The sequence below is a fragment of the Haliotis asinina genome, chromosome 7 (assembly GCF_037392515.1).
Source record: "Haliotis asinina isolate JCU_RB_2024 chromosome 7, JCU_Hal_asi_v2, whole genome shotgun sequence".
NCBI classification, from domain to species: domain Eukaryota; kingdom Metazoa; phylum Mollusca; class Gastropoda; order Lepetellida; family Haliotidae; genus Haliotis; species Haliotis asinina.
The window spans coordinates 38,168,561-38,196,542 of NC_090286.1; the positions used below are offsets into that span (position 1 = coordinate 38,168,561).

A 27,982-nucleotide genomic window follows, 5' to 3' on the forward strand; every position below is an offset into this window, starting at 1 on the left:
GTCCCTGTCGACATGATGGTATATCAATCACATTGATGTTACAAATATACACTTAAAAAAGCTTAAAGAACACACATCTGATGAAACCAGTGACCCGTGTAATTATACTCATGATCGTTTGCCAAAAAAAGAACAATACATCAATAACCGGTAACCGGACAGTGTTGACAAATGCTACACATATATCGGTCGCCATGTTTGCGACTCTGACATAGTATTTTTCACTCATAATTTACAAGTTTAACAAATACACTCAGGGTCCAGGTCCACGATTCTGGTACATGTAATCAAAAATACAGATGATGCACACTGTACGACCCAGAGATTAATCAATGAATGTTGCATGACCGCCATCACAGCTGGCAAAGCTTGCTCAGTTCTATGCATGACTCATAATGTAACACAATTCAATATTCCTGGGTCTTTAGGAAATGTCAGGTAAGGTAACTCGTTTATCTAAATGCAATTTCAGAGCATATGACGTGGTAGCCACGAGCCGAGATAGGGTCCTTCTGTAGGACATATAGGGACATGTCTTGACAGCAATACCCAGTCACAGCTCTCGGTTGATGACGTGGTTGTCTATAATGTAGCGAGTGCTGATATTTCAAATGCGACTATTATGGTTCTGGCCGGACGATGTATATATGTTTGAGAGCTGTACAAGTGATGTTTGGCCCCATGTGTAGTTAAAATGCCAGTTCTATAACGAAACCATTACCTTAACTTAATTATGCTAGCAATTCAGAGTACCAATATGTCACTGTCAACAAATTGGAAAACATTTCATTATAACGAACGACTGATCCAGATGGAGGGATCTGGGTGAAAATTTATTGAAAGACAAACTGAAACTCTCGTGAAAGTAAAGCGTGCCCCCGCCCCGCCTCCCCTTTATCAGTAGGGTGCACACACACATGCACGCACGCCACTCCCACCACCGCTTTTAAAAAAAGCTGTATCCTGATAACCATGTGTTTAAGTGTGGATTTTAAGGTGTAGTTAGTGAATGCTAACGAGAAGGTGATTGAGTTGCATGTGGAACACGATCAACGAGTCGACACACTACGCTGTATGCTATTGGTCGGGGTATATGTGCGTGTTCTGATATGTGTAGGTCACGAACAGTATTTAATGTTTCCTGGAATAAGCATCGTGCATGAACTGACTAACTGGGTCATTCTAGAGGACATGGTAATTTGATGTCCCCTCTCACATAACGCTCAACTTCTTTTATTCCATGGATTAATGTACATAACTGAACATTACTTACATTTGAGGGTATATTGTACTGCGCATAATAATTCCTACATAAAATATATTTCTTTTTTGGCTAAATTTTGGAAAATTACAGGCGAAGATGGACAACCAAGTTATTTATGCTCACCCCAACATCCAACCTCTTTGTAGCTTTTGGTGTTGAAATTTCAAAATGGAATATCATCATGTAGTGACCTTTGGGAAAGGTTTAAAGAATATGCTTGAGTGGTACAATTATTTCTCGTTTTACACGAATATATGAAGTAAAAATGTGAAATTCAGATTTTAAAAAACGTCCCTGAAGACACTGTCGTTACCCCAACAGACAAAGAACTGAAAAGGAAAAAATATTGATAGTCTCCCTTGAAACCCTGTGCTCAGCTGGCATAATTGCTGTCGATAACTCATCACTACTTGCCTCTTTCCGTAACCTCGTTTCGATGTTTGTTACGTGAGAAAATATGACAAAAACAATCAGAACGAGCGTCATGACTGAGCTGTTTTTATAAATATAATCCCGAGTTCGAATATGGTTTGTAGCATGATGTTATTGTCCAAAAATCATGAAAAACTATTTATCGTCACGTTATAAGTGCCAAGAACGTAGTCAAAGAACTGTGTTGCCTCATGTGAAGTTTTAATAAAGATAGTTCCAAGGATGGTGAGAGATTCAACTAAACGCACGTGCGTTAGCTTACATAACGGCTCTCATAGGTTCAAATGAGTGAACTGCAGACGATCTTGCGGGCTTGTTTTGGAGATTGTACATGCGCTTCATTTAGGAAGTGTTCGGTGTTGTCATTCATAATTATTCTGTATGTTGGATTCGTTTTAGAACTTCACCAGGGGTACGACAGCAAGGTTACTCACATATTCAGTTTGACAAATACATTCACGATGAGTGGAATGCTTGCGTCTCGAATATTATGCCGTGACATCTCTTTTCTACCGTAACATACGTCTCGAATACAACGATACGTCGAATTTAATACTTGGTTCTCCAGCGATTTGATTGATTAGTATTTCAAGTCAGTTTTGAGAAACCGTTTTGGGATTTATTGTTCCTGAAAAATCAGAATACGTGACTTTGAGTATTCAACAAGACAAATCCCACGAGATTCTTTAAGCTTATTTAGAAATATGCATTTGGAAACACAAGCACAACAACTAGTAATGTTTACATAAGGATACTAATTCTCTCCATCTGGTAGTTGTATCAAAGAGGTTAAATTCTTTAAAGTATATGAATGAACATATCAGTACAATGCACGAGTGCTTCAGTGGAATCCACAGGATCAAACATGAATAGAGTTATCTTTCTTGTTGAAAGTATGTTGTCTCAAAACGGTATTAAAGTTGATTAAATAGGAATATAATAAAACATTTTGCCATGGTTTTGTAGATCCACCTTGAGTGTCTACAAATTACTTGGTTAGTTAAGACGGAAGTAACAGCTCTTCTCATTTCATAGCTGTATTTAAGCAAAAGTGGAAATTTTCCAAAATTAGTATTTTAGCCGCTGTTGCGGTAATGACCCTTAACGTCACAATAAATTTTATGGAGATTTTCTTGTCCAAACGTCTTTGCTGATGCAATATACCAGTTATACAACCAAGTAGTTGACATGAATGCATAAAGTATACAACTGCTATTTTTCAAGAGCAAAAACTGAAAATGCCCTTTTCCTTGGAATGACCCACTTACAACTTAACAATATAGTTTTCACGTACAATTTGCTAACCGAACACAGGAATTAAACATAATGTATAGCAATATCTGATAGTTAAATGTTTATGTTATCTGAGGATATAGCATAGCATATAAGTGAAGTCTGTTGAAATAGTGCCAAATACTTGAAGTCAGGAACGATGAATCCATCGCCACTTCCAGTTTCGAGTCGAAACATTGCCAATTCGATGAAATTACTGATATTAGGGTGTTATGAATGTCGAATGTCTATACAACCCATTTCAACGGTCAACCCACGTTAAACATGATTTTACCCAAATCGTGGCTTGCATACATAACATCCCTCTACTCTTTGCAAGAATAGCACAATTACAATGTTATGGACAACTAAATCGGCTGCAAATGAAATACGTATACAGAAAAGACTACGCCTGATAATCTAAACGAGTTCGACACCGCATTTACGAAATATGTACAGTTATCCCATGGTATGTTTATGTTGTAAGCGTATTGAAAACACTATATATTACATAGTATTATAATGTTGCCATTGCTCTATCAGTATTAACTTGTGTCAATACTCGTGGGAAAACGGAAGTCGCAGTCGGTAACTTCCGGTTGGTTGTGTACAGGTTTACTCACGGTAACTGTGTCACGAGTATATTCTTACCGTTAAAGACGTGTTAGTGCTGACAAGTCTGACCACTGTCATTAGTCGAGTCGTGTACATTCCTGTTGGGCCGCACAGGTCGTACTATCCTTGATTGCAAATGGTGGACTACTGCTTATATTTTACTAATAGTGCTAAGTCATAAAAACGTTGGTAGCTCGTGTAATAAACAAAATAACATATTCCAACCACGAACCATGCATGAAACAGTAAATACTCGCAACAGGTGTCCTTGTCACGGAGAAAAAAAACTGACTGAACTCAGGTCGCTGTGTCAATATGATCAGTTGCTAGGGATATATCATGACGCGAATCTCCCCACGCGTTGCAAACAGCATGATCCCATTTGGAGAAAGAGAAGGTATGGAATACAGAAACGAAATTTTGTAACGAACTCTAAGAGCCATTTTGTCGGTCTGAGATATCTATGAGCTCTGCGTACATATTTTAGTCGTCTAATGGCAATCATTCCCACATTTTGTCACTGTATGGTCACTTGGATGCACTTCCTTCATGTCAAACCATACACCTGAACATATATATTCATCATTTGTTAAGGATGAGTTTTAGCATGGTTTTAATAATTGTATCTGAACATACTGAAGGACACAGACAACTTGTGGAAGTACCACTCTAAGAATTTTTTCCTCATCGTTAAAAATTTAGAGGGGGATAGGGCGGAAGTCCTACCTCTCTTACAATATCAAGATTTAAACAGTGTCACTAGTGAGTATATTTTAGCCGGTTCAGCAATGTTCCAGTAATACCAGGGCTGGGGATATAGGACATGGGCTTGACGCATTGTACTTATCAGGAGAATCGAACCCTGGTCTTCAGTGTGACGTGCCAACACTTTACCCACAAGTCTACCCTACATGTAAGTGTTTATTGTCACTCCTACCATGTACACAATCAGGATATATCACAGAGAGGGCACTGGTGAAGCTTTGTAACCCAGGGGCAGTGATCCTTACAACAAGGATGTGGTATTGTCAATAAATTACATATGCCATGCATCAAAAGAACATACATGGCTTCCACATAACGCAGACATAGAACCATAAGCCTGAAATTTAAGCTGCACTTGTATGGTATTACTAATGTAAGGATATATCAATGTGATGACAGCGTGACATGGTTTCTGCTGAACGGCGTTAGGTAAGAATACCTCTGACAGTGGACTCAAATTGTTGTTCGCGCGGAGTATTTCGTATGTTTGTCTCAACCACCCCAGTGCCCGTTGATTCACCGAAGTGAAACGTCCGAGACCTACATTAATTCTAGTATTCCTTCTGCATTTAGCTGACGTGCCTTGGGATAATTGGAATTTAACCAAAGACAACGTTTTAGTCAATTCAGTTACTTATTTTCAAGCCAACTAAGAATGAAACAGGGCCAGGGAACATAAAGTTTCCAACAGCCTCTTTATGACCTATATAAACAACCTATGTAATCATCCCCTTCTGCCTGCCCATTAACATCTCTACTGGGCTTCCAATCAACCTGCTTAATCCTGTAGAGCTTGTTTTAGTCTGTTTCACAGTCCCTGAACCGTAATATATTTCCTGTATCCAAGCCCTCTCTACAATGCTAAAGTATTAAATAAAGTCTAGATTTCCTTATGTTCTGAGTCTCAGGTGTCCCTGGGGCTCCTTTTAAATTTTTATGGGTTAGTTTGTTATGATCAAAGTTATATATAATCAGAGACTTATTATTGGTCTAAACTTGTGTTATCAACCCTTCGATTGTAAAAACAACTGTCTTTCACCAAACCCCTCATCTATTGTTCAAACATCCCCAGATTACTTCTCATGTAACACTTGCTTAACAAAGACATTAGATTCTATGTGGAAACGGCTCTTAAACAGAATAAAGAAGTTGCATATCTCTAAAAATGTCCTCATTCTTCATATCCTCCACTTCTAGGATGCCAATCAAAGAAAATATAAAGTTGGGAAGTCATGGAATGTGTATAATATGGAGGAATGATTTAAATGTTTATTTCCTTGTAAATCAGACACTACAACTGATTTCCGAAAAATATAAGGATTTCACTCGTTCACAAAAACAGCAGTGGAACAATGTAAAATGTACATACGTAAATGCTTCGGGATATTCGAGGTTCGATACAAATAGAGTGTTACTTACAAGGAATGCGCATGGTACCAACATTTTCCTCGAGATAACCGTAAGCGCGAAAATACCTGCTACTACAAAAACAGATTCTGTACATTTGACAAGGGCAGCGAATCGAAGAATCCTTGTTTCCTTGGTAACATGTGGTACAGCAGCTGCACATGGAGAAACGCAAAAATCAATATTTGAGTATAGCCTACTGGTATCGCTGGCTATGTTGCCTGAAATGCGGCAGTTATACCAAGCTTGGCGGTGTTCTCTCATCCCTGTGATAATGCTGAAATTGTGTTCGAAGCGGCATAATAAACCCACTCACTTTGTCACACCTCATCGTGCTGTTACTCCGCTAAGACGTCACGGAGACCTGCAGTTGTGGGTTCGAACCCCGGTTGTCCATGGACCCGTGAAGGTCCTGGGGTAGAATACGCCTACAGCAACCCATTCTTGCCATAAAAGGGCAACTATGCTTGTCGTAAGGAGCGACTAACGGGATCGCGTGGTCAGGCTCGCTGACTTGGTTGACGTTCATGTTGTTGATCACTAGATTGTCTGGTCCAGACTCGATTATTTACAGACCGCCGCCATATAGCTGGAATATTGCTGAGTGCGGCGTAAAACTAAACTCACTCACCCACTCAATGGTTGTCCATGAGTAGGTTTCTTGGTTTGTCAGCTCGATTACCGAACTCTCCCGAAATAAGTAATCTCTCGTTTATGTTGTCATTTACACACACCCTCTGGTCGCCTCATACACAACTTCAAACCACAAGTTGGCACGTTGGTTGATTTGTTGTTGTCGCCGTTCTCAGAAATATTTCAGTCATATGGCGGCGGCCTGTAAATAGTCGAGTCCGGACCAGAGTGATCAAAAGCATGGGATATCATGACATGTATCAGCCAATTCAGCGAGTCTGACCACCCGATTCCGTTAGTCGCCTCTTAACACAAGCATGAGTTGGTGAACACCAATTCTAACCCGGATCTTCAACTCCAAGAGAGAAAATAGCTTGAGATGACTGGGTCTAGAGGAAAACTTTGCGAGGGTTCCTTCGTTCGAGCGAAGCCACGCAATGACCTAGAAACAGATACAAGCATGCGTGCATGCACGTTGCTGTGTAAATGCAAAACCATACACACATTTTTGCCTTATCTCCTAATCGCTGCGTATATTTGGTTTCAGGTTCCTTTACAATGAGGATTGGAAAAGATGCGTCGCAACAGAGCGGATGACTCTTTACAATGAGATACTGTGCACTCTATGTAACTATACTCTTATCACTTCGTAAGTGAAACGTACCCTTGTAGTTCATGAGATGAACATGCATGCAGTGCTGCACTGAACTATTAATGACATGAAATATTAACTCACACATTAATATTTCATATTTGTTCTGTCGTATCATTAGATCAGTTGGTATCAGGGTTTCAGTCTGCCTCTTGCGACAATATATTCAGAGATGCAAAGCCGTGAATAATATAGTTGGTCTCCAAATAAAGACTGACTTGTTTATAGATATGACTCAAACTTAAAATTTCCAAAATAGTGAGACATGTTAGTTTATGACAAGAGTTGCTTGATAATGATGAAAAACATACATTGTTATAGACAGTAAATGTTATGAATGCCAAGTATCTTGAAGGATAATAGCGGTAAGATATGTAGTGAGCACGTGATCCTGCAGAAAGACATGGATCCACACGCCCTTCAAACGGGACCACGGACGATGCCAATATGTTGTCACGATATTACTGTCAGAAGAACCTTCCTTGTACAGTATATGGATGGAGGCTCCGCCAAGTCACAGTAATGTCATCCCACACCATAACCAACCCGAAGCTGAATCACGCTGACATTGGCAAAGAGTCTTGTAATAACAGTTGGCACTTTAACAAGTTCCCTAACTACTGTGTACGTTTGGGGTATTATCCTTCTTCTTGTCCCCCGCCGCAACGGGGAACCATGTATTCAGCAGCGTCCGTCCTTATGTTGGTCCGTACGTTCCCGAACGCGATATCTCATGAACTATTATACCCAAAGTCTTCAGATTTGATGACAGTCTACATTGGGGGATTGGACAGACAGCAGGGTCACCACGACTCTTTGTCCACTCTTCAAACTCTTCTTAACGCGGTACCTGATGAACCGTTGCACCCAGTGTCTTCAAATTTGGTGACAGCCTACACTGGGTAGTTACACAGACACCACTTGATGTTGTTGACCTTGACTTTATTTTCAAGGTCACCACGGCTTTTTGACCTCTTTTCAAGATCCTGTTAACCTGATATCTCGTTCACTGTTGTACCCACTGTCTTCAAGTTTGGTGACAACCTACACTGGAAGATTACACAGACACCAGTTGATTTGTGTGACCTTGATGGTATTTTCAGTGTGACCACGACAATTTGTCTACTTTTCAAACTCTTGTTAAAGCGATATCTCATAAAGCATTGCAACAATGTCTATTTGGTTGACAGCCAACATTGGGTAATTATGCAGACACCAGTCATTTCACGCATCTTGTGTGTGACCAAATATAGAAAGTAGTGAATATGTTATAAATGTCATTCTTCTTTAGCGGTTGAGGACATTGCCATATTAGTGGCAAATACTTGATATTTTTTACTTTGCTGAAGTTACCACTGCTTCAAACATATGACGGTTTCTTTTCCTGTGCCCCTCTATTTGCGGTGAGATTTTGTCCTTCTGTGATAGTCACAACTTGACGTACTGGATATAGACGTCACAACTTGACGTACTGGATATAGACGTCACAACTTGACATACTGGATATAGACGTCACAACTTGACGTACTGGATATAGACGTCACAACTTGACATACTGGATATAGACGTCACAACTTGACGTACTGGATATAGACGTCACAACTTGACATACTGGATATAGACGTCACAACTTGACATACTGGATATAGACGTCACAACGTGACATACTGGATATAGACGTCACAACGTGACATACTGGATATAGACGTCACAACGTGACATACTGGATATAGACGTCACAACTTGACGTACTGGATATAGACGTCACAACGTGACATACTGGATATAGACGTCACAACTTGACATACTGGATATAGACGTATATGTATTAATTGAAATGCTGGATGATGAAGAGGCCCTTGTACTCTTTTGTGGGGCCAAACTTCAGATCCCTCGCCTTGACGAAACAGCATGGAAAACTATCAAATACACTTTTCGAACTATATCTATTCTTTAAATTACTCTTTAATTTATAATTTCTAAACCACCATTGATGTAAATGGCCGTTGTAAATATCTGTTGTAAATATTCGTGTTTTGTTAATGTCATTTGTATATATGTAACTGACTGGTATCACAAATGCCTAATCTTCGAATTAAGACATTCATTCATCCATTCATTCCCAGATCGTTTTGAAGTAAATGTTGTTTTTCCTGGCAGGTGGAATTTGGAATGCTGACGACAGGGACCACTGTATTGAGCCATCGGAATCAGGCTTTTGCGGGTATTGCGAGACAGGCTGGTATGGCGACGATTGCAATGACCAGTGTCTGAACTGTAACACAGGAGGATGTAACCAGACAACGGGTATTTGTCAACAATGTGCACCTGGATACTATTCCGCTAACTGTTCAATACCATGTCCACTTCAATGTAGGGAAAGTTACGGGAATGTTATTCTTTGTGACCGTGAGAGCGGGAGATGCTCCGAGGGATGTAAACCCACGTGGTGGGGAAGTACGTGTGAAAACCGCTGTAGTAACAGCTGCAGAAATTCCATCTGTTTGTACCGTGACGGTTCGTGTCATTTGGGGTGCGAAGATGGACTGACGGGAAAGTATTGTAACAAGACGTGTTCCATTGGTTGTGGAAATAGTACGTGTTACCCAAATGGGGCTTGTGTTGGCCATTGTAACATTGGATATTATGGTCAGTCGTGTGATAGAATATGTTCCGATAAATGCATTGCCAGAGACTGCGTTCTCAAGAATAACACTGAACTGCCTGTTTGTACTGAAGGCTGCGTTGGGGGCTGGCAGCCGCCCAGCTGCGATGTGTCATGTAAAGCCAACTGCACAGCTTGTAATGTTAGCGGTGCATGTTTGTCATGCGAGTGGGGATATTGGGGTATTTATTGCGAGAGCCAGTGCAGCAGGTGCCTCAACAACTCATGTAGTATCGATGGAAATTGTACGGGATGTCGCGATGAATGGTATGGATCACAGTGTAGCAGAGCTTGTCCGAAACAGTGTAGCAGATGTCGTCAAAACGGTGGAGCCTGCATTACCTGTCATGAAGGTGATGTGGGTGATCAAGGGCAGTGCGTGTCAGGTAATGCATCTCAGGTAACAATACATCAAACAATGCCAACGAGATACCATTGATTATGAGATATATCAGGTTTACATATGTCATAAGAGACGAGAGTTATGCACTTTCCTCTACTAGGGGTCTAAATTGATTCTTTCAAAATGCAGCTTGTTTCTTTAGGGCTGCGAAACACACCCTCTGTGTTCTCAAATGATACTTTACAAACTAAGAAGAGTCAAACCGAGACATGAATCTCATTGTCGAAGTCAGACAGTGACCTACTTTTCAGCCGATCAGCCAACAAACAATTATTTTGTACTTGTAGCAGGGCTGCGTCAGTCACGCACAGACAACAGAAACTGCTTTTGTTGTTCCTCAATGGCCAACGGTTTATTTGTGGTGAATACAGGTGAAAACAATAACCCTGAAACAATCAGGTGTACAATAAAATAGATGCAGCAATATACACTTGCTATTTAGACAGATATACACATAGTATTCATGTATATGCTGTAACTTTATAAAATAGTTGCTTCAGTAACCAATTACTTTGTACAAAATGTCTTCCATTTGAGTTACATCATACTGGTATATAAACAATGGATAAACCTACCAGGTGTGTGGGCCTAGGTTTATTTCACACCTGGCGACGCTGTTGTCTCTATCAAACGATTGTCTGTAGAGGAAATAATAATACTAATATGTACAGACATGCTAATATATACAAAGAATACTCAGCGATGATACAGTATTCAAACATACAAATTTGACTGTAGCTGAGCAAGATATAAAACAATACAAGAATAAGATCTCATTCATTCATTCATTCATTCATTCATGGTTACAAAGCTATACTTGTGTTCATCTGTTTATAACACACCTTGCCTTATATCAATCATGTTATTAATATTACATTATAATGGATTCTGAGTGTTTATTGGACCATTTACACCAATAAGAACATCAAATACACAGTACCATGCGTTTAAGAATAGCAAACACTTATACAACTACTAGATATGTCCAAATATGATATCGCATGAACAATAAGTAAATAAAATAGCCAAATTACCTCAGAATGCGATCCACACCTGAACAACTGACGGTTGAATGTGGAGTGACCACAAACCTTGTAATGTGTAAAAGGTGTAAAGCTTAGCTGATTGCCCAAGCTGGCTATGTAGACAAAACAAAGGACCTAGGTGGGAAAGGGCTTTTGTTATTGTGTTGTGTGGTGAACATGCGATAAGCATGCTCAGTGAACTGGCTGTGAGTGATAGTTAAGGCAGGCTGAGTAACAGGATAAATAATATAGCTAAAACTATGTAATGAATTTTGAAGAATTTATTTACATGAATTCTAATCAATATACAACATGTTAAAATATACAAAATCTGTCACTGCCACATACTTCCCTCCTGTGGAAAATGACGTCCACGTCATTCTTGGGATTAATCAATGAGTGAAAGAAGTGCTTTAGAAATGCCGCTGCTGATGTGACCAATGACGCCAGTAGCAGCTAACTGTTCTATACGCCGACTCTTCTGATGCCAATCTGGATCAGAAGTCTGGCACATCACATATTCCCCGGACGTCTGCCATGTTGGTCTCTTGGTTTGGCGTCCAGAACGTCGTGGAGGCGGTGTTGGTCTTGAGACAACTACAGGAGGTGCAGGAGGAGATTCTCTTCCAACTGAGTCTTCTTGCTCTGATGTGTCTTCAGGTCCTGCTTCTGTGCCGTCTTCAGTATCAGTCTGCATGTGGTCGTCACCACCAGAAGCATTACCATCTGTCTCAACAGACACATGGTCGTCACCACTTGTCTGTGAGATAGATGTATCCTTATCCACAGTTTTCTCACTGATGAAAGTGTCTTCATCAGGAACTGCTGGAATTATATCCAGAGCTTCCTCATCTGACTCATTATCCTGGGTGTCTTCTAATTCCAAGGTGTTTGATGAATTGGTGACTGGTTTAGCAGGTGTCCTGGATCTTGGTGCAGGTGTTGGCTTTGGTGCAGATGGTGCCTCAAATATGGGAACTGATCCAATGGGTAAGAGGTGATTCCGATGAAGGGTCCTCTTCCTCCCCTCTCCTGTCTCTCTCCGCACAACAAACACAGGGATATCCTGGTTTGGCTGCGAGAGAACAACAAACGGATCCTCTTCCCAGCGATCTGCCAATTTGTGTTTCCCATCAAATGCAAGTGCTTTTACCAGTACTCTGTCACCAGTCTGAACAGTCGCGCCACGCACTCTCAAGTCATAACCAGTCTTCTGTCTATCCTTTGCCATCTCGGATGCTCTGGCTGCTAAGTCATAAGCTTCTTGAAGTTTCTTTCGAAGAGAATCCCCATATGATGAAACTGATTCATGTCCGTGGTTGGTTCCAATGCCAAAAGTCAGATCAATCGGCAGACGGGGGTCTCGACCAAACATCAAGTAAAATGGAGACTGGTTGGTGGACTCATGTCTGGTACTGTTATATGCGTGAACAAGGGGAGCAACATAGCTCTTCCAGTCTGTCTTCTTATCAGGCTCTAGAGTTCCAAGCATGCTGAGCAGTGTCCTGTTGAATCGCTCAACCATCCCATTGCCCATTGGATGATATGGAGTAGTCCTGCTCTTCTCCATTCCCAGGATGGTACATAGCTCCTTCATCAGACGGCTCTCAAAATTAGCTCCTTGGTCACTGTGTATACGCTTGGGAATGCCATAGTGTAAGATGAAGTTCCTAAAGAACAATTCTGCTGTTGTTTTTGCAGTCATGTTGCGTGTTGGAATTGCTTGTGCATATCTTGTAAAATGGTCAGTTATGACAAGTACATACTGATGACCACTTTTAGAAGCTTCCAGTGACAAAAAGTCAAGGCATACCAACTCCAAGGGCTGTGTAGTAGATATGTTTATCAGAGGCGCACGAGCATTGTTTGGGGACTTCCTGCAGAGGCATCGACCACATCTTTGAATATAATCCTCCACATCCTTGTGCATTCCTGGCCAGAAGAAACGGTCACGTAGGAGCGATAATGTGCGGTCTCTACCAAGATGTCCAACGTCATCATGCAGTGCTCTCAGTGCATCCTCTATGTAGGCAGAAGGCAGTACCAGCTGTTGTCTCTCTTGTCCATCCAGTATAACCTTCCTGTACAGAACTCCGCTCTGTAATGTCAAGCTGTCAAAGTGCCGATGAAATGCAATATTAGCTTGGCATGGTGGATAGTCCTGTCGTCTTGGTTTCTTCCTTGATTTAACCAGTGTTATCCATGGTCTCAGGATGCCATCTGAAGACTGAGCCATTCTCCAATCTCGCTGTGTCATTGCTGGAAGATGCTGTCCAGGTGGATCCATATCAGTGACCTCTGGTGACATGGAGAGGCATAATGACTGTATTGCTGGGTGATCCTGCACAGTGTTGCATACTGCTCTGACTGACTCAGACGACATCTGGGACTGTTGACGACCATCCTCTATTCCCGTGAGTCTGGATAACCCATCTGCGTCAGCATTATTGAGACCTGGTCTATACACAATATCAAAGTTGTATGCAGCAAGGGCTGCCAGCCATCGGTGTCCCGTGGCATCGAGCTTGGCTGTGGTGAGTACGTAAGTAAGAGGGTTATTATCTGTGTAGACAGTGAAGCTATTACCATACAGATAATCATGGAACTTTTCCGTCACCGCCCACTTGAGTGCTAGAAACTCAAGGCGATGAGCTGAATAGTTTCCCTCAGATTTGCTAAGTCCTCTACTTGCATAGCTGATGACTCTTTTCATTCCATCCTGTTCTTGGTACAGAACTGCACCAAGGCCACAGGTGCTGGCATCAGTGTGCACCTCGAATGACTTGCTGTAATCGGCATATCCGAGGATGGGTGGTGAAGTGAGAAGATCCTTGAGCTGACAGAAAGCTGTTTGTTGAGATGTTCCCCACAGAAACGGTTTATCAGCATTTGTAGTCCTTGCATTTCCACGTTTCTTGGGCCTTGTACCAGGTATTAAGGAAGTCAGTGGCTTGGCAATCTTTGCAAAGTCTCGCACAAACTTACGGTAGTATCCTGTAAAACCCAAAAACTTTCGAACTTCCTCAGGATTCCTAGGAATGGGCCAATCCTTGATACGTTTCACCTTATCTGGATCAGCTTCTATACCATGCTCTGAGACGACATGTCCAAGAAATTTAATCTTAGTCTTGAAGAAGGAGCACTTGTCTGGGGTGAGCTTCATTCCAGTGTCTCTGATTCTTTGAAGGACCTGCTGCAGACGCTCCAGATGTTCTTCATATGTTGTGGAGAACACGATGATATCGTCCAAATAAATCAGACATATTTTGAGGTGAAGTCCATCGAAACACTCAGCCATGAGCCTCTGATATGTTGCTGGGCTATTGCAAAGTCCAAATGGCATACGATTGTATTCGAAGAAACCTAATGGACCAACCGTGAAAGCTGTTCTCTCCTTATGGCACTCCTCAATCTCCACCTGGTGATACCCGCTTTTCATATCCAGAGTGCTGTAGGATTTGGATCCTGCAAGGGCGTCAAACATCTCTTCTATACGTGGCAGAGCATAGGAGTCCTTTATGGTCTGACGGTTAAGCTGTCGGAAGTCGACACATAGGCGTAATTTTCCGCTTTTCTTGCGCACTAATACAACATTGGATGACCAAGGTGAAAAGGAATGACGGATGACTCCACTTGTAAGAAGTTGTTGCAGATGTTCCTTCACTTCTTGGTACATGGCGGGTGGAATTCTTCTGTGCCTCTGCTTGAAGGGTTGGTCATCTTTAAGGTCGATCCTGTGCTTCACTGATGTCACATGTCCAATGTCTTGTTCGCCCATAGAAAATACATCAAGAAACTGCGAAATGGTTTCCTTCCCAAGCTGGAGTTGTTCAGGTGTGACTCCAGCCTCACTGAAATCCATTAAATTCAAAGCCTGCTGACCTTCATACTGTGTTGTTGTTTGGGTTGGGAGACCCTCAATGGAAACAACTTGAAGCTCGCATAGCAGGGCTCTTGTCGGAATAGATACTGTCCTTGTGGTGACATTGGAAAAATGAACTTGAACCATGATCCTCTCGTTGTAATGGAAATCAACAATGGTTGGTGCAATGTCTAGATCGGGTGGGATGGCAGAGTTCTTGGTCGGTTGTACAACAGCACAGGTGTCTTTGTAGACTATAGGCTTGCACAAGTATCCCTGTATAACTCTCTCAGTGAAATGGTAACATGACCATGCTCAGCACTGCGAACCTTACCTAACGAGTAGTTGTGTCTTGCAAGTTCCTTCTCTTGTAAGAGCATATTGCGAAATGCCATATACCATGGTGTATGGATATCAGCCTTTTGAAGAAATCGGCTCCCATACTGATTCTTGCATTCATCCATGTAGCAAGATAAAATATTTGTGCCTAGCAGCACTGGGACAGTGGTGTTATATGGTGTATCAGGGACAACTAGCACAATACAAGGCAGTTTGGCTGAGGTTGCACCTACACCCTCAACTTCATCCTCTATATACCCATCATAAGGAAGGTGCTGGCCATCTGCACACTCTATCTTCAGAATGGCATCCAAGGGCCTTAGGGGTGCAGCTGATAAGGACTCAACGTAAAAGCTATGGGACACAGTTGATACTGTTGATCCAGTATCTAATAAGGCTCTTGCTTCTATTCCATTTACAAACACTGTACCTTCATTAGGTTTGCCTATCAGGGTGGCTACCTGTTGGTTGCTGTTGGGTGGGCGTTTAGGTCCAAAGCCTATGGTTTGCCCCGTCCCATAGGCGTCTTCCTGTTTAAAGAGAGCTTTGAATGATCCAGCCTCACACGACATCCATACTGTAAGTGTCCTGGTTGTATACATCGAAAACAAATAGGCTCTTGGGTATCTGGGTGTCTAAAATGATGCTGATCCTGGGGGGTTCTTGGAGCTGATTGATTCCACCTTCGAGTCTGTGGTCCTGTGGGGGGCAATGACCAATGTTGCTCCTGAGATGGATATTGTGATCGCCAATATGATTCTGACCCAACTCCTGCAGTAAATCCATGGTTGCCTTGTGGATATTGCCATGGTGTGCTGTTGTCAGATTGAGGAGTGTCCCGTTGCTTCTTCAGCTCAGCAACTTCAGTTGTCAACTGTTTCAAGATCCCCTTGATCTCCTTCATCTCTGGATCCTGGGCGGCTACAGCGGCCATATTGGGGGTTGCACCTTTCCTCCCCGTCCTTCCTCCCCGTTGCTGCAGGTCTGCCTCTGCTCGTCGTAGAGCCCTTAGAAGATCTTCGTAACTGTTGCCCTGGTCAAATATGTGTGCTGTCAGATCTCTCAGCTCTGGTTTAGATCCTGACCATAGCTGGGTCCTCAACATCTCACTCCTAGTCTCCTGTGGAATGGATCCCTGAGTTGCAGCCTGGTTCAGTAGATGTTCAAGCCTACAATCCCATACAGCAACATCTTCTGACTCTCCCTGGCGTGCACCATAGAAACATGCTAGCAGAGACTGATCCCTGTCAACGCTACCGAAAATACTTTCTAACTTAGAAAGTAACTGTTTCAAATCAGCTTCTGGACCTAGGCACATAGCGATTGTGGCTGCCTTCCCACGTAAAGAATGCTGCACGGTATTGGCGACAGCTTGCAGAGACAACGATTTGTTCTGTAGCAGACATTCAACTTGATACTTCCAGACTTCGAATGAAGTCTCACCCTTCTGTTCGCCTGAGAAGGATGGTAACCTTGGGGCTTGTGTCAAGGTAACTGGTGACGAAAAAGTGGAGGGAGATTGGTTCTGACATTGTCCTGAACTAAATGCACCTTCAGATTCATCTTCAGTCTTTACCATAGTCCGAGTATAGCTCTTCATCCACTGTACTAAGTCCTCCGGACTATCGGACTTGGGCCAGGTCTTTAGTGCCTTGAAAGCTCCAATCAGATTCTTTACTTCCTCTTGTGTTGGTTCAGTCATAGTGAAAGTAATGAAGGAAGCAATCAAATGTAAACGAGGAACAGCGGGTGTGAGAACCGTATAGGTAGGCGTCCAGTTGGCCTCGTGAGAAATGAGAAATACCTCGGCGCGAGACAAGAAACCCCAAAACCCCAAAACAAGTAGGGCCAAATGCATAAGAAAGTATTATTTGTGGCTGAGCTCTGGGGATGGTCATAAATTGACTGGCGTGGCAGGGTAAGGGGGGGGGGGGGTGCCTATAAGGTGTGACGACTAAATGTAACACAATATCTGCCCATTCCCATGAACCCACAATCAATCCTAATCAATGAAACCAGAAGCCTGAACATAGGCAAAATGAACCACAACCATAAGCAATACTGCCTATAACCAGATGAACAACACAACACCTATCGGATACTAAAGTAAATCTTGATCTATTTATATGAATGTCTAAATGCACTTTATTTGTTTGTTGTATGAAGTCAAGCATTCATATCTGTTGAGTATTCTCATTCACGCACACAATCATCAAGGCTGAGGTGAAGAAAAACACTGGACAACTGCCACATTTATGGAAGTCAGTTCTGAAATACATGAGCATTCATTCTAGGTCTAAGTATTCACCGAACATGTTTGCAACAAAATCTAAATTGGCCAAGTAATACTATCCATACAGGCACAACCCGGGTACATGATATTCAGTGAAAATGTACAAGCGGGAATTCAGAACATATTCAAACATTGGTTTGCAAATAAGAATGATTATATATACATGAATGTGTACATGATGGTTATTTGAACCGCTGATTACAAAGGTCAAGCGTAACTTGAGTACAAATCTGTACAATGTATTACAAGTGTAGCTGAATCTACACTCAAATGTCTCTGTATCTACAGATAAGATACCAGTTGTGTATGACAGGATAAAACGTAGCTCACGTCATGCTGTTTCCCATGGATGACGTCATGATACAGGTAAAAGGTGTGGGTAGGATCTCAAGTGTAGATGACAACAGACTCGTCCTCAGATCTCTGGTTAGGCCATTCCTCCCTGGGGGCTCCAATGTATACAAAGAATACTCAGCGATGATACAGTATTCAAACATACAAATTTGGCTGTAGCTGAGCAAGATATAAAACAATACAAGAATAAGATCTCATTCATTCATTCATTCATTCATGGTTACAAAGCTATACTTGTGTTCATCTGTTTATAACACACCTTGCCTTATATCAATCATGTTATTAATATTACATTATAATGGATTCTGAGTGTTTATTGGACCATTTACACCAATAAGAACATCAAATACACAGTACCATGCGTTTAAGAATAGCAAACACTTATACAACTACTAGATATGTCCAAATATGATATCGCATGAACAATAAGTAAATAAAATAGCCAAATTACCTCAGAATGCGATCCACACCTGAACAACTGACGGTTGAATGTGGAGTGACCACAAACCTTGTAATGTGTAAAAGGTGTAAAGCTTAGCTGATTGCCCAAGCTGGCTATGTAGACAAAACAAAGGACCTAGGTGGGAAAGGGCTTTTGTTATTGTGTTGTGTGGTGAACATGCGATAAGCATGCTCAGTGAACTGGCTGTGAGTGATAGTTAAGGCAGGCTGAGTAACAGGATAAATAATATAGCTAAAACTATGTAATGAATTTTGAAGAATTTATTTACATGAATTCTAATCAATATACAACATGTTAAAATATACAAAATCTGTCACTGCCACATACTGAATTCCAATTCCTTGTTTCACAAGAAAACAGTATTTACAAATTAACTTTGATTTAAAAGTAAAAGAAAATCATCTTTATGTATTTTATGGCGACGTTTAGGGAGCATATCATTAACTAAGACGTCACAGACTGCCCCTGCTAAAAGAAGTCGTACAATGATTCACAATTCATCAGTGTTTTTTGCGCTTACTATGAGTATTGTAGCAACGTACAACGTGATTGAGATACTATCAAGGCTCTATTTCTCAGAGCATGCTGTACAACAGAACATGCTGCACGGCGTGATAAGAAGTATATGTAGTGCTGAAATATACAGGTGATAAGGTGTATTAGATAATATAAGGGTAACGCTATTTTTCAGGGCATTAGCATTTGCAGAAGCCCGAGGCCTTTCATTAACTGCCCGACGAAGGAAGCATTTACTGCCAAGAACAAAACGACGGAGGTCACTGACACACATTTTACAAATATAGACTCGTCATATAACAACACAAATGACGTCACTATTGAGAGTGACGACATTCGACCTTGACCTTTGCTCATACTACCAGCCGCCATTGTTTTCAGTGATCAACAACGCTAGACTTCAAGTCGATATTTTCATTGCCGTATATTGTCATTTATGCTACAATTGTTATGGTTGGCACAGGCAGGAAAGTGCATAATGGCACAGGCACATGTGACGAATGTGAGCCAGATATAAGGTCATAATGAACCCAAGTTCAAACGAGCCGAAGGTGATTGAACTTCAACTGCTGAGCTACTTATGACGTCACCTAACAACGGGCTTGATAATGGCCCGTCGTCAAGCATTTTGGGGACATTATCAAGTTAAAGTGGACCGCTCATTTCTGATAACGTGCGGTCGTTTTAATGATAATTCTATCTATTTTAGCTATAATACACATTAACGTCTATATATCCAGTGGGATGAGTTGGTCTCAAAATACTGAACAGGTTATTGTAGTAAGTTGCGCAATAGGACTGAACCCTGTCAGCAGTAACCATGTTTTCTGTGAAACTAAGGGACCAAGGGCTTGGGTATTGAAAACATCTGATTGAAAGAGGTTTCAAAATACAGTCGAACCCCATTGTCTCGAACTCGGTTGAGACGAATTCTCGGATGTGTCGAACTGACATCTCGGTCCCTGCCGATTTCCTTATATTTATCATTATTTTTACCCTGATGTGTCGAACTAGATGTGTCGAATTCCCGGTTGTGTCGAACACATTTTAGGGTCCCCAAAGGCTCTAACAAGTACAAATTTACCCTTTTGTCTCGAACTGTCAAAGCTGGTTGTTGCAACTGAAAACTGCAGTCGCGCAATCGGAAGTCATCCTCATAAGATCAAAAGTAACGATTAACGGACTCAACAGTCAAGTGACATGTTTAACTACGCATCTATACACACATTGTCAGCACACTTACCAACTGAACTTTACTCAAACAATTAACCATAATTAAGTTGTTACCAGTGACACGTTGATCACGGACCGACAGGATATCTCTAAACAAACAATGGTGCATGTTGTTGTCATGTGACTCTCTATGTTAGCGGTCATGTGATTTCCTTGAAAATACAAAATGAGAAGTGAGGAAAACGGAGTTGGATTATCTAAATTGATGTTTTGTTTTTGGTGTAGTATTTAAGGTGTAGGATCAATTTTTTTAACCAGTACGGTTAGTAACATGGCAGAGCAATTCAGCGAAGGACCCGATCAGCCCCGGCACCGGAGAAACCTAACAATGACAGCGATCCCGAGACTGACACTGAATCTGATGAAATTGAACCACCCACCCCTACCCTAGCTGCAGCATGGACCGCCCTCGACACCCTTATCAGATTTGTGGAAGCACGTGAAGGATGTAAAGGATATTTCATTAGCACTGTTGGGGACAGATAATATCAGGATCAAAGAACTTAACATTTTCATTCTGAATTATAGTGTTTCGTAATCTGTTCTGCTGTAATCTGAAAAGCATCATGAGAACCAATGTGTGAACACTATCTTGCACTAACCCGAGGATCCATTCCACCCTTTATCTAGATGCAAACTTACGAGGCAGATTGGGTCTACCAAACCTGAGTGATTGTTCGATCACCATTATCAACAACATGCGACCTGTACCCTTTCTTATGACAATTCAGTTTGCTAAAGATTTCGTGTCGAAAAGCTGACATCTATTTTTTCATGGAACGGGTGTGTTGAGGTCTTCGACTGCTTGTTACCTCCCTTAACTTTTCCCTTTCCCTCATCTTAATGATATATTGATCGGTAAAAGTCAGTGAAGATCAAGGAAGACTATCGCATAAACCACCGAAAGGCGAGTCTTGGAGACATAGGATGACAGAAACACTACCGTATCTATACACAAACAACGTAGTTAAGCACCCCTGACATATCTCACGATTGAATGATTCCTGATATCAACCTCGGTTTTATTTCCCGGGATTGTGTGTGTACATCATCTAGGGTATTTGCGGTTCAGGTTTATTGATGCCACCAAATGCTGGTACAGACATTTCTTTACAGGTCGCTAAGATATAGCTGTCTAAATGTGTGAGGTAACATTCCTTCAACTGTCTTTAGGTCGTCTTCTCTGCTAAAACATTATTGTATACTTTCACGCAGCAAGCACGTCCTGGAGAACTGTGACGTGCGCCACAGTAATACCAATCCTGGTAGTAGCTGCTGTTGTGGTTTTCGTGGTTGTATTTTTGTAAGTATTGATACTCAATAGTGTTATTTTGTGTATTGTTGTTTATTACATTTCGTCAGTTGGTGTGTTCTTTTGGGAATTTTTATTTGGTTGACATATGTTCATTGTTTGCTTGCTTCTGACCGATTAGTTACTCTCTGAATGAAAGCTGATTGAGCGATTTGGATTTGAAGCCTACAGCATAGACAGAGAGTCAACACCGTCAACACAGTGGGCATATGTATAATATTTCTTAGGCTGTACTCGAATAACAACGTTATTCAGCTGTTCTGGAGTGGTCATCTAACCTCAGCTGTTTTGTTCATGATGAAGGACAAAATAGGTGAAGGGTTTGGGCGTTATAGGGAGTATTTTAGCTAATGTGGATCCACAAAGTCATTCTGTATGACCGCACACAGGACAAAAGAATACGCAGAGATATTTGGGGTTTATAAATAAGAGATTTAGCTTTGTTCATATAAGACTATTTTTCAATTATGACTATGGAATGTAATCATTTGTGTGTTTCTTAGCTTGACCGTTCTCCTGAATCAAATATAGAAAATAGTCAATAAGTTATCGAAAAACGGACCAACACGGGTTTTATATTTTTTTCCCTATATATCTTTTTTATGCTAATTATCAGTATTTTGAGCTTCAAGTCGCCAGATCAGACTGAAAGTAAGATTTGCAAATGTCGTTACTGGTCCCGTCAGTGATATTATCAGTAGTTGCCCCATCCGCCCATTTGCCGAAAGGGTAATAATAGACTCACCGCCAACAGAAAAGGGATATCCACCAGTATCTACTGTGGCCTATATCAACCCATTCTGATATGTAATTGAATCCGCAAAGACTGTTTTTCACGACAAAAGACACATTTTTTTGCGACAAACGCAGCATGCGTAACGTCACACATCACTAAAATGTGAACTTGGTGTTTTTTATTTTGCCTGTGCAGGGACCAGTTAGGTTGTATTATTTTCATGATGCACTCGCACTGACAATGCTGGATAAGGAACAGATACTGCTTAATATCTGTATTGGCGTTTTATGGCACGTGTAAGTGCTAACGGACGTCAGAAGGCAATAGGGAATACTGGTTGGAGCATCCAACGTTCCACTATGGAACACATTTGTCTACAGTCTGCTTGACCATCATCAACAGACAACAATCGTCGCTGACCATCCCCGCTAAAGATAGTAAAAAATGCCATGTTTTCACTCACTGACAATATCATTTCACACTATTAACTTTTCTTTTGGCGTTGATTATATTTTTTCTGTTTTAAGGGATGAATATAGCCAACCTACTCCGTTGATAGGCAGGACATGTATATGGTCAAAACTACCGATTCCAAATATAGCTGAATATTCATTGTGGCTTTCAGTCAGCTCGGGTTTAGTACTCAGAGCATGATCTTTGAACGTGGTTCATGGTACCTAACCGTTCTGCATTCTCTCCGCACTGTATGCATTTCATGCATGTTTTTTTTATTTTGTTCCCGTGCACGACACGCACCTGTTCTGCACTCGGGCTAGGTATTTGATGCATGTGGGACAGCCTGATTGTTGAATCGTCCGCTCATTACAATGAAGACCCAGGCGCTATACCACAAATTCCAAAATGGAATATTGCGTAAACCTTCACTCACTCACTCACTCACTCTATAATTTTGTGCTTCTCTCAGTATTGTTGTGGGAGTGGCAAGAATGTCCATATGATGATATGTCACTGAGGAATGTTCGTCATGTTTTTTTTCTCGTTGTGTGCGTGTATTATGTTGGTATCTGAAATCTGGAGTTGTCGTTGAACACAAAATTCACAGGCAAGGTAAGGGCATAATGGTGCGAACTTCATTCGTCTCACATTTGAGTTGCACATGTAAGACATAATAACTATGAAATAAGTAATAAAGGGAATATATGTTTGTGACAAAATATTGCATCACTGATATATTTTTTTGTGTTAGGAAATACAGACGTAAGAAAACAGCTGGACACGTTGTACTTGACAACACCACCATTGGACCTGAGGTAGGTGACATTTTTCTCCTTATCCCATTGTCTATACCTTCTGAAGGCCCATTAAATATCAAACGATTTCATTCCCCATCCTTGATCTATCCGCTGCATTGGTACGCATTTTGTCAGGTGAACGTTGGTACGTTTTATTGGGGATTACAATTTCTCAATAAAGTGGAGATTTCAGTTCTTTCGTTTTGGTTTGAGTCCCATCCGGGATTCGAACTCACCCCCTCGGCGTCAGGTATCTAAACACCAGCACACAAAGTCAGCCGTCTAACCTATTCAGCCACCGCGGCTTCCACAACAAATGGAGACAGGGCAATAATTATTGGTAGTCCAGACGTCTACAGTGTTTGCATCCTAGTTTTACAAATAAGATTCTTTGGCTAGCGGCAAGTCATTCAAGTTACAGACACTTATCACGTCGATGAGCAGTCCCGAGTGAGCTTGGGGGATTTTAACCACGCTTTAAACACTATTTTATCTGTATCACGACATGTCAGACACGCAGTAAGTGAGTGAATGGGGTTTAGTTTTTACGGCCCACTATCAGCAATGTTCCAGCCATATTGCAGCGTTTTACAGTAATCGTGTCTGGATCACGCAATCCAGTGGTCAACAGCATGAGCATCCATCCAAGCAAATAGGATATCAGGACGTGTCATGAACGTCACCAAGCGTGACCACCCGATCCCGTTTAGCGTGACCAGCATGGGTTACTGAACATACGTTTTAACCCGAATCTTCACGGGTAGGTTTACCGTGAACCAGTTAACCAGGAGCTGTTGAAAATATTTCAACCTGTATTCATTGTTAGATCTCTACACTGAAGTTCTTATCAACGTCCGGCCTTCAGTACTCTCTCAGGAAAAACCCCGTAGTTTTCTGAAGTACCTTATATGTAATATTTGGTGTTAATTGTCTCAACTATACCTTTTTTTATTTACTGTGATCTGGTGGTCAGAGTAGCTGACATGGTTGACACGTCATTTCCCATTAAATAAATCGAGTCTCATGTTGTTTATCATTGGATTGTCTGCTTCAGACCAATGTACATACTCGATATCACCAGGGTATACGTTCCGATAAGTCTCCACTATACCCTGAACGCATCTACGGCTCTACCAGATAAATTTATTACCTCCCTTGACTGTCTTTTGATCCAGTCAGGTGTCTACGCTGGGAAGTTGAGCGAACCAATCACAACTGACTTTCGTTTTTTGAATTATCTAACCGATCATACTTGGCAACAGAAACCATGCAGAGGTTCTCTGGAAGAGATAGAAGGCGTTCTTGCATATGTTGTTTTAAAGTTTCGGACCTGTCAATTTGTTTGTATGATTTCTCTAAAATGTGGGACGCACTGCGAGCAAACCTTCGCAGTTGCGACCGCTACCTTTGTTGACACTGGCAAGCTAGGTTATAACGGCGGCCTAGCTGATTGGCTACTGTGAGAAGGCGGAGCCAGCAAAGGGAGGTAATAAATTTATCGGGTAGAGCCGTAGATGCGTCCAGGGCATAGTGGAGACTTATGGGAACGTATACCCTGGAGATATCGAGGATGACCAATGTACAGACTTCCGCCATATAGCTGGACAATTTCTGATTGCGGCGTTAAGCAACAAACAAACAGTTATGTTCGCAGATATGATATAATATACCTCATTACATCAGCCAATTTGCGTTGCGTATGATGACAAAGTTAGCTTATATCGGGTATACGGAAACCAGGGAACCCCGCTTACCACGTTTATGGCGGGTGTGCTGAGAAGGGCGTGAGGCTAGTGATACAGCGAGCTTGAGGGTGTAAGAACCTTTTAGTGTTGTCACAACCCTAGTGCACAGTACACAACTCATTTGAAAGAACCCACGAATCCGTTGGTATATGACCAGATATTGGCCACATGAATTCGTCAAAACATCCTGTTGCGGGTGCAGCAACGTGCAGTGACCTTGAACGAAGTACTCTTACTTTATGTCCACCCAGCTAGTCGAGGGGAACATACCAGCGCCTGGGGCATGTACCAGTTGCCTGTAAAATGTGCGCCTGTAATAATATTTGAGAAGGTTGTCTTCTCGATGCAGACCTGGTAAAGACCAGGCGTATCTCCCATACAAACCGACGACGCGGCATGATATTACTGGAGTTACGTATAGCAATGAACAGTAACAATTGGTGTCCGTCCGCTTTGAACGGTTTGGTTTGAATAAACTGAATTGCTATAATAAGTAAATGACTACGTTTGTGACTGTTAACATCGCTTTAAACAATACTCCAGCTATATTACGACGGAAGACACCCTAAATGGGCTTCACACTTTCTACCATGCAGAGAATCAAACCCCGGCATCGGGGCGGCGAATGAAGGTTTTAACCGCCACTAAACTACTCCCACCGCCCTGTTAATAATCTAGAATTGTTGCAGACTTTTGAACTCACTTTGGACTCGCGTCTGCGCTACTCTGACTTCAGAAAGATATACTTGTTAAACTTGCAGTTTCTAAATTGTCTTTACCCTGATGTGATGTGTAGGTGTATTGTACAAGTGAGATCTCTTACAGTGCGCTGCGGCTGAGAGGGTCAGATGGCCGACTTTGTCTGCTGGCGATTAGGTCCCCGAGTGAGTGAGTGAGTTTAGTTTTACGCCGCCCTTAGCAATATTCTAGCTATATGGCGCCGGTATGTAAATAATCGAGTCTGAACCAGACAATCCAGTGATCAAGAACATGAGCATCGATCTGCGCAGTTGGGAACCGATGACATGTGTCAACCAAGTCAGCGAGCCTGACCAACCGATCCCGTTAGTCACCTCTTACGACAAGCATAGTCGTCTTTTATGGCAAGTATGGGTTGCTGAAGGCCTATTCTAAGCCGGGACGTTCACGTGTCACTTGACTCTGAGAGTAGATTCGAATCCCGAACACGAATCTGCACTTTACTAATGTAATGACAGCTAACATGTTACTACTGTATTCATTCTAATGTGTGATACCCATTCAGAAGTTGGTAGGGTAACACAAGACATTTGGTATGGATGTCCAACTTCTGACACTACGTTTCTGGGGTAACTATGGTTACACAATTGCGACTATGCTTGTCACCAACGGATCGGGTGGTCAAGCTCGCTGACTTTGTTAACATATGTCATCTGTTCCCAGTTGTGCAGATCAATGCTTATCCTCTTGATCGCTGCATTGCCTGGTTCAGACTCAATTATATATAGACTGTCGCCATATAGCTGGAATATTGCTGAGTGCGGCGTAGAACTAAACTCACTCACTCTTCTCGTCATATTTTCAGTCGCGGTGCAATACAAAGCTTGCGAAAAAATGGAATATACAAACACTTGTACTTCCAAGTGTTTTCTTTTTATTTATTTTTTATTTATTTGTTTTCTTTAGTATATAGGAGACCATTGTCTTTTTCAGCAGTTACACAGTGAACTATAGAAGGAAAACCAGGAATGGCTTGCCAGACAGAGAAGAAATTTGAAAACGTATGAGGCCGTATTTATACGGAACTAACTTGAATTCATGACTCTCTCGGTGTAGAATTGAGTTGTAAAATGTGGGGATAAAATGGCAGGGATAGTAGGGCCAATCAGGCTAACTAAAACATACCTCCTGCTCCCATGTCTGTTTCAAACGGACGTTTGTTGACAAGTGGTTAACTGTGTGCTACAATATCGTTCCGTCCTTTTCCCCAAACGTCCAATGGGTAATCAAAAATTTGACAGCCGTTAACCCTGAGTAAAATGGTTTCGGCAGTCTGTCTCACAGCTATGCTTCTGGAATAATGGGACATAAGGACTGGTTATTCTTCGAGGGAGAAGTGTGCTAATTTGCATGCATGTGCAGCACTATTCTAAATGCCTTAGATCATAGCTATATTGTCAGCTGCACTAATAACAGGTGTGTCCGATGGGGTAGGGCTCCAGAAGGTTTCACCGGTAGCACGTGGTAATCTTTAACACGTTACACGCTGGAAGTCCTCACCTATAGGTTTATGCAAGACGTTATTTCTCTCTTTGTGTAACTGAATTTGTATGTAATCTTTGTAATCATTTATAATTCATTTAATAGTCGTTTGAGTTCTTGAGCCATTTAGGACTTTTTTCTGTTTAACATTTATTTCAACATAATTGTCAACGTTAATGTCATAAGTGAGCCTTATGAAAACACTTTGTGAAATACTGGTCATTTTTATTTGTTTAGTTGATATATTTGATCTGAAATATATTTTATTTTTCTATGTCAGCTTTATAGCTCATGTTTTTGTGATCTAGGGGAATACGTGCCCCGAATCGTTTATGTTCTACACAGAGATCTAATCGAACACCTACAACTATGCATGTTTTAAAGTGATTACCTTCTCACCCTTGTGACCCTTTATTTATGGATGTATCCGTAAGCAACTGGCATAAAGGATCCCATTTTCATTGTCCGGTTTTAACTTTGGGTCCTGTGTTTATCTTTGACA

General features: G+C 41.5%; 2 protein-coding genes across 9 annotated transcripts; one reads left to right on the plus strand and one right to left on the minus strand.

Moving 5' to 3' along the window:
- Positions 1-372: 372 nt before the first annotated feature.
- On the plus strand, positions 373-27,952 carry LOC137291724 (scavenger receptor class F member 1-like). 8 transcript variants are annotated; one of them, XM_067823196.1, is made up of 6 exons: positions 373-438; positions 6,936-7,037; positions 9,201-10,091; positions 21,409-21,496; positions 23,449-23,512; positions 26,932-27,754. In XM_067823196.1, the coding sequence occupies exons 2-6, from the start codon at positions 6,995-6,997 to the stop codon at positions 26,950-26,952; spliced, it is 1,107 nt and encodes a 368-aa protein (XP_067679297.1). In that variant the 5' UTR covers positions 373-438; positions 6,936-6,994; the 3' UTR covers positions 26,953-27,754. The 8 variants fall into 8 exon arrangements, with proteins under 8 accessions (XP_067679297.1, XP_067679291.1, XP_067679292.1 ...); XM_067823190.1 differs by having other exon boundaries at positions 379-438; positions 6,936-7,015; positions 26,932-27,952; XM_067823191.1 differs by having other exon boundaries at positions 379-438; positions 6,936-7,015; positions 26,935-27,023.
- Positions 11,522-12,508, minus strand: LOC137291019 (uncharacterized). The gene has a single exon (XM_067822265.1). It carries the CDS (start codon positions 12,506-12,508, stop codon positions 11,522-11,524), a length of 987 nt encoding a protein of 328 aa, XP_067678366.1.
- Positions 27,953-27,982: the final 30 nt, after the last annotated feature.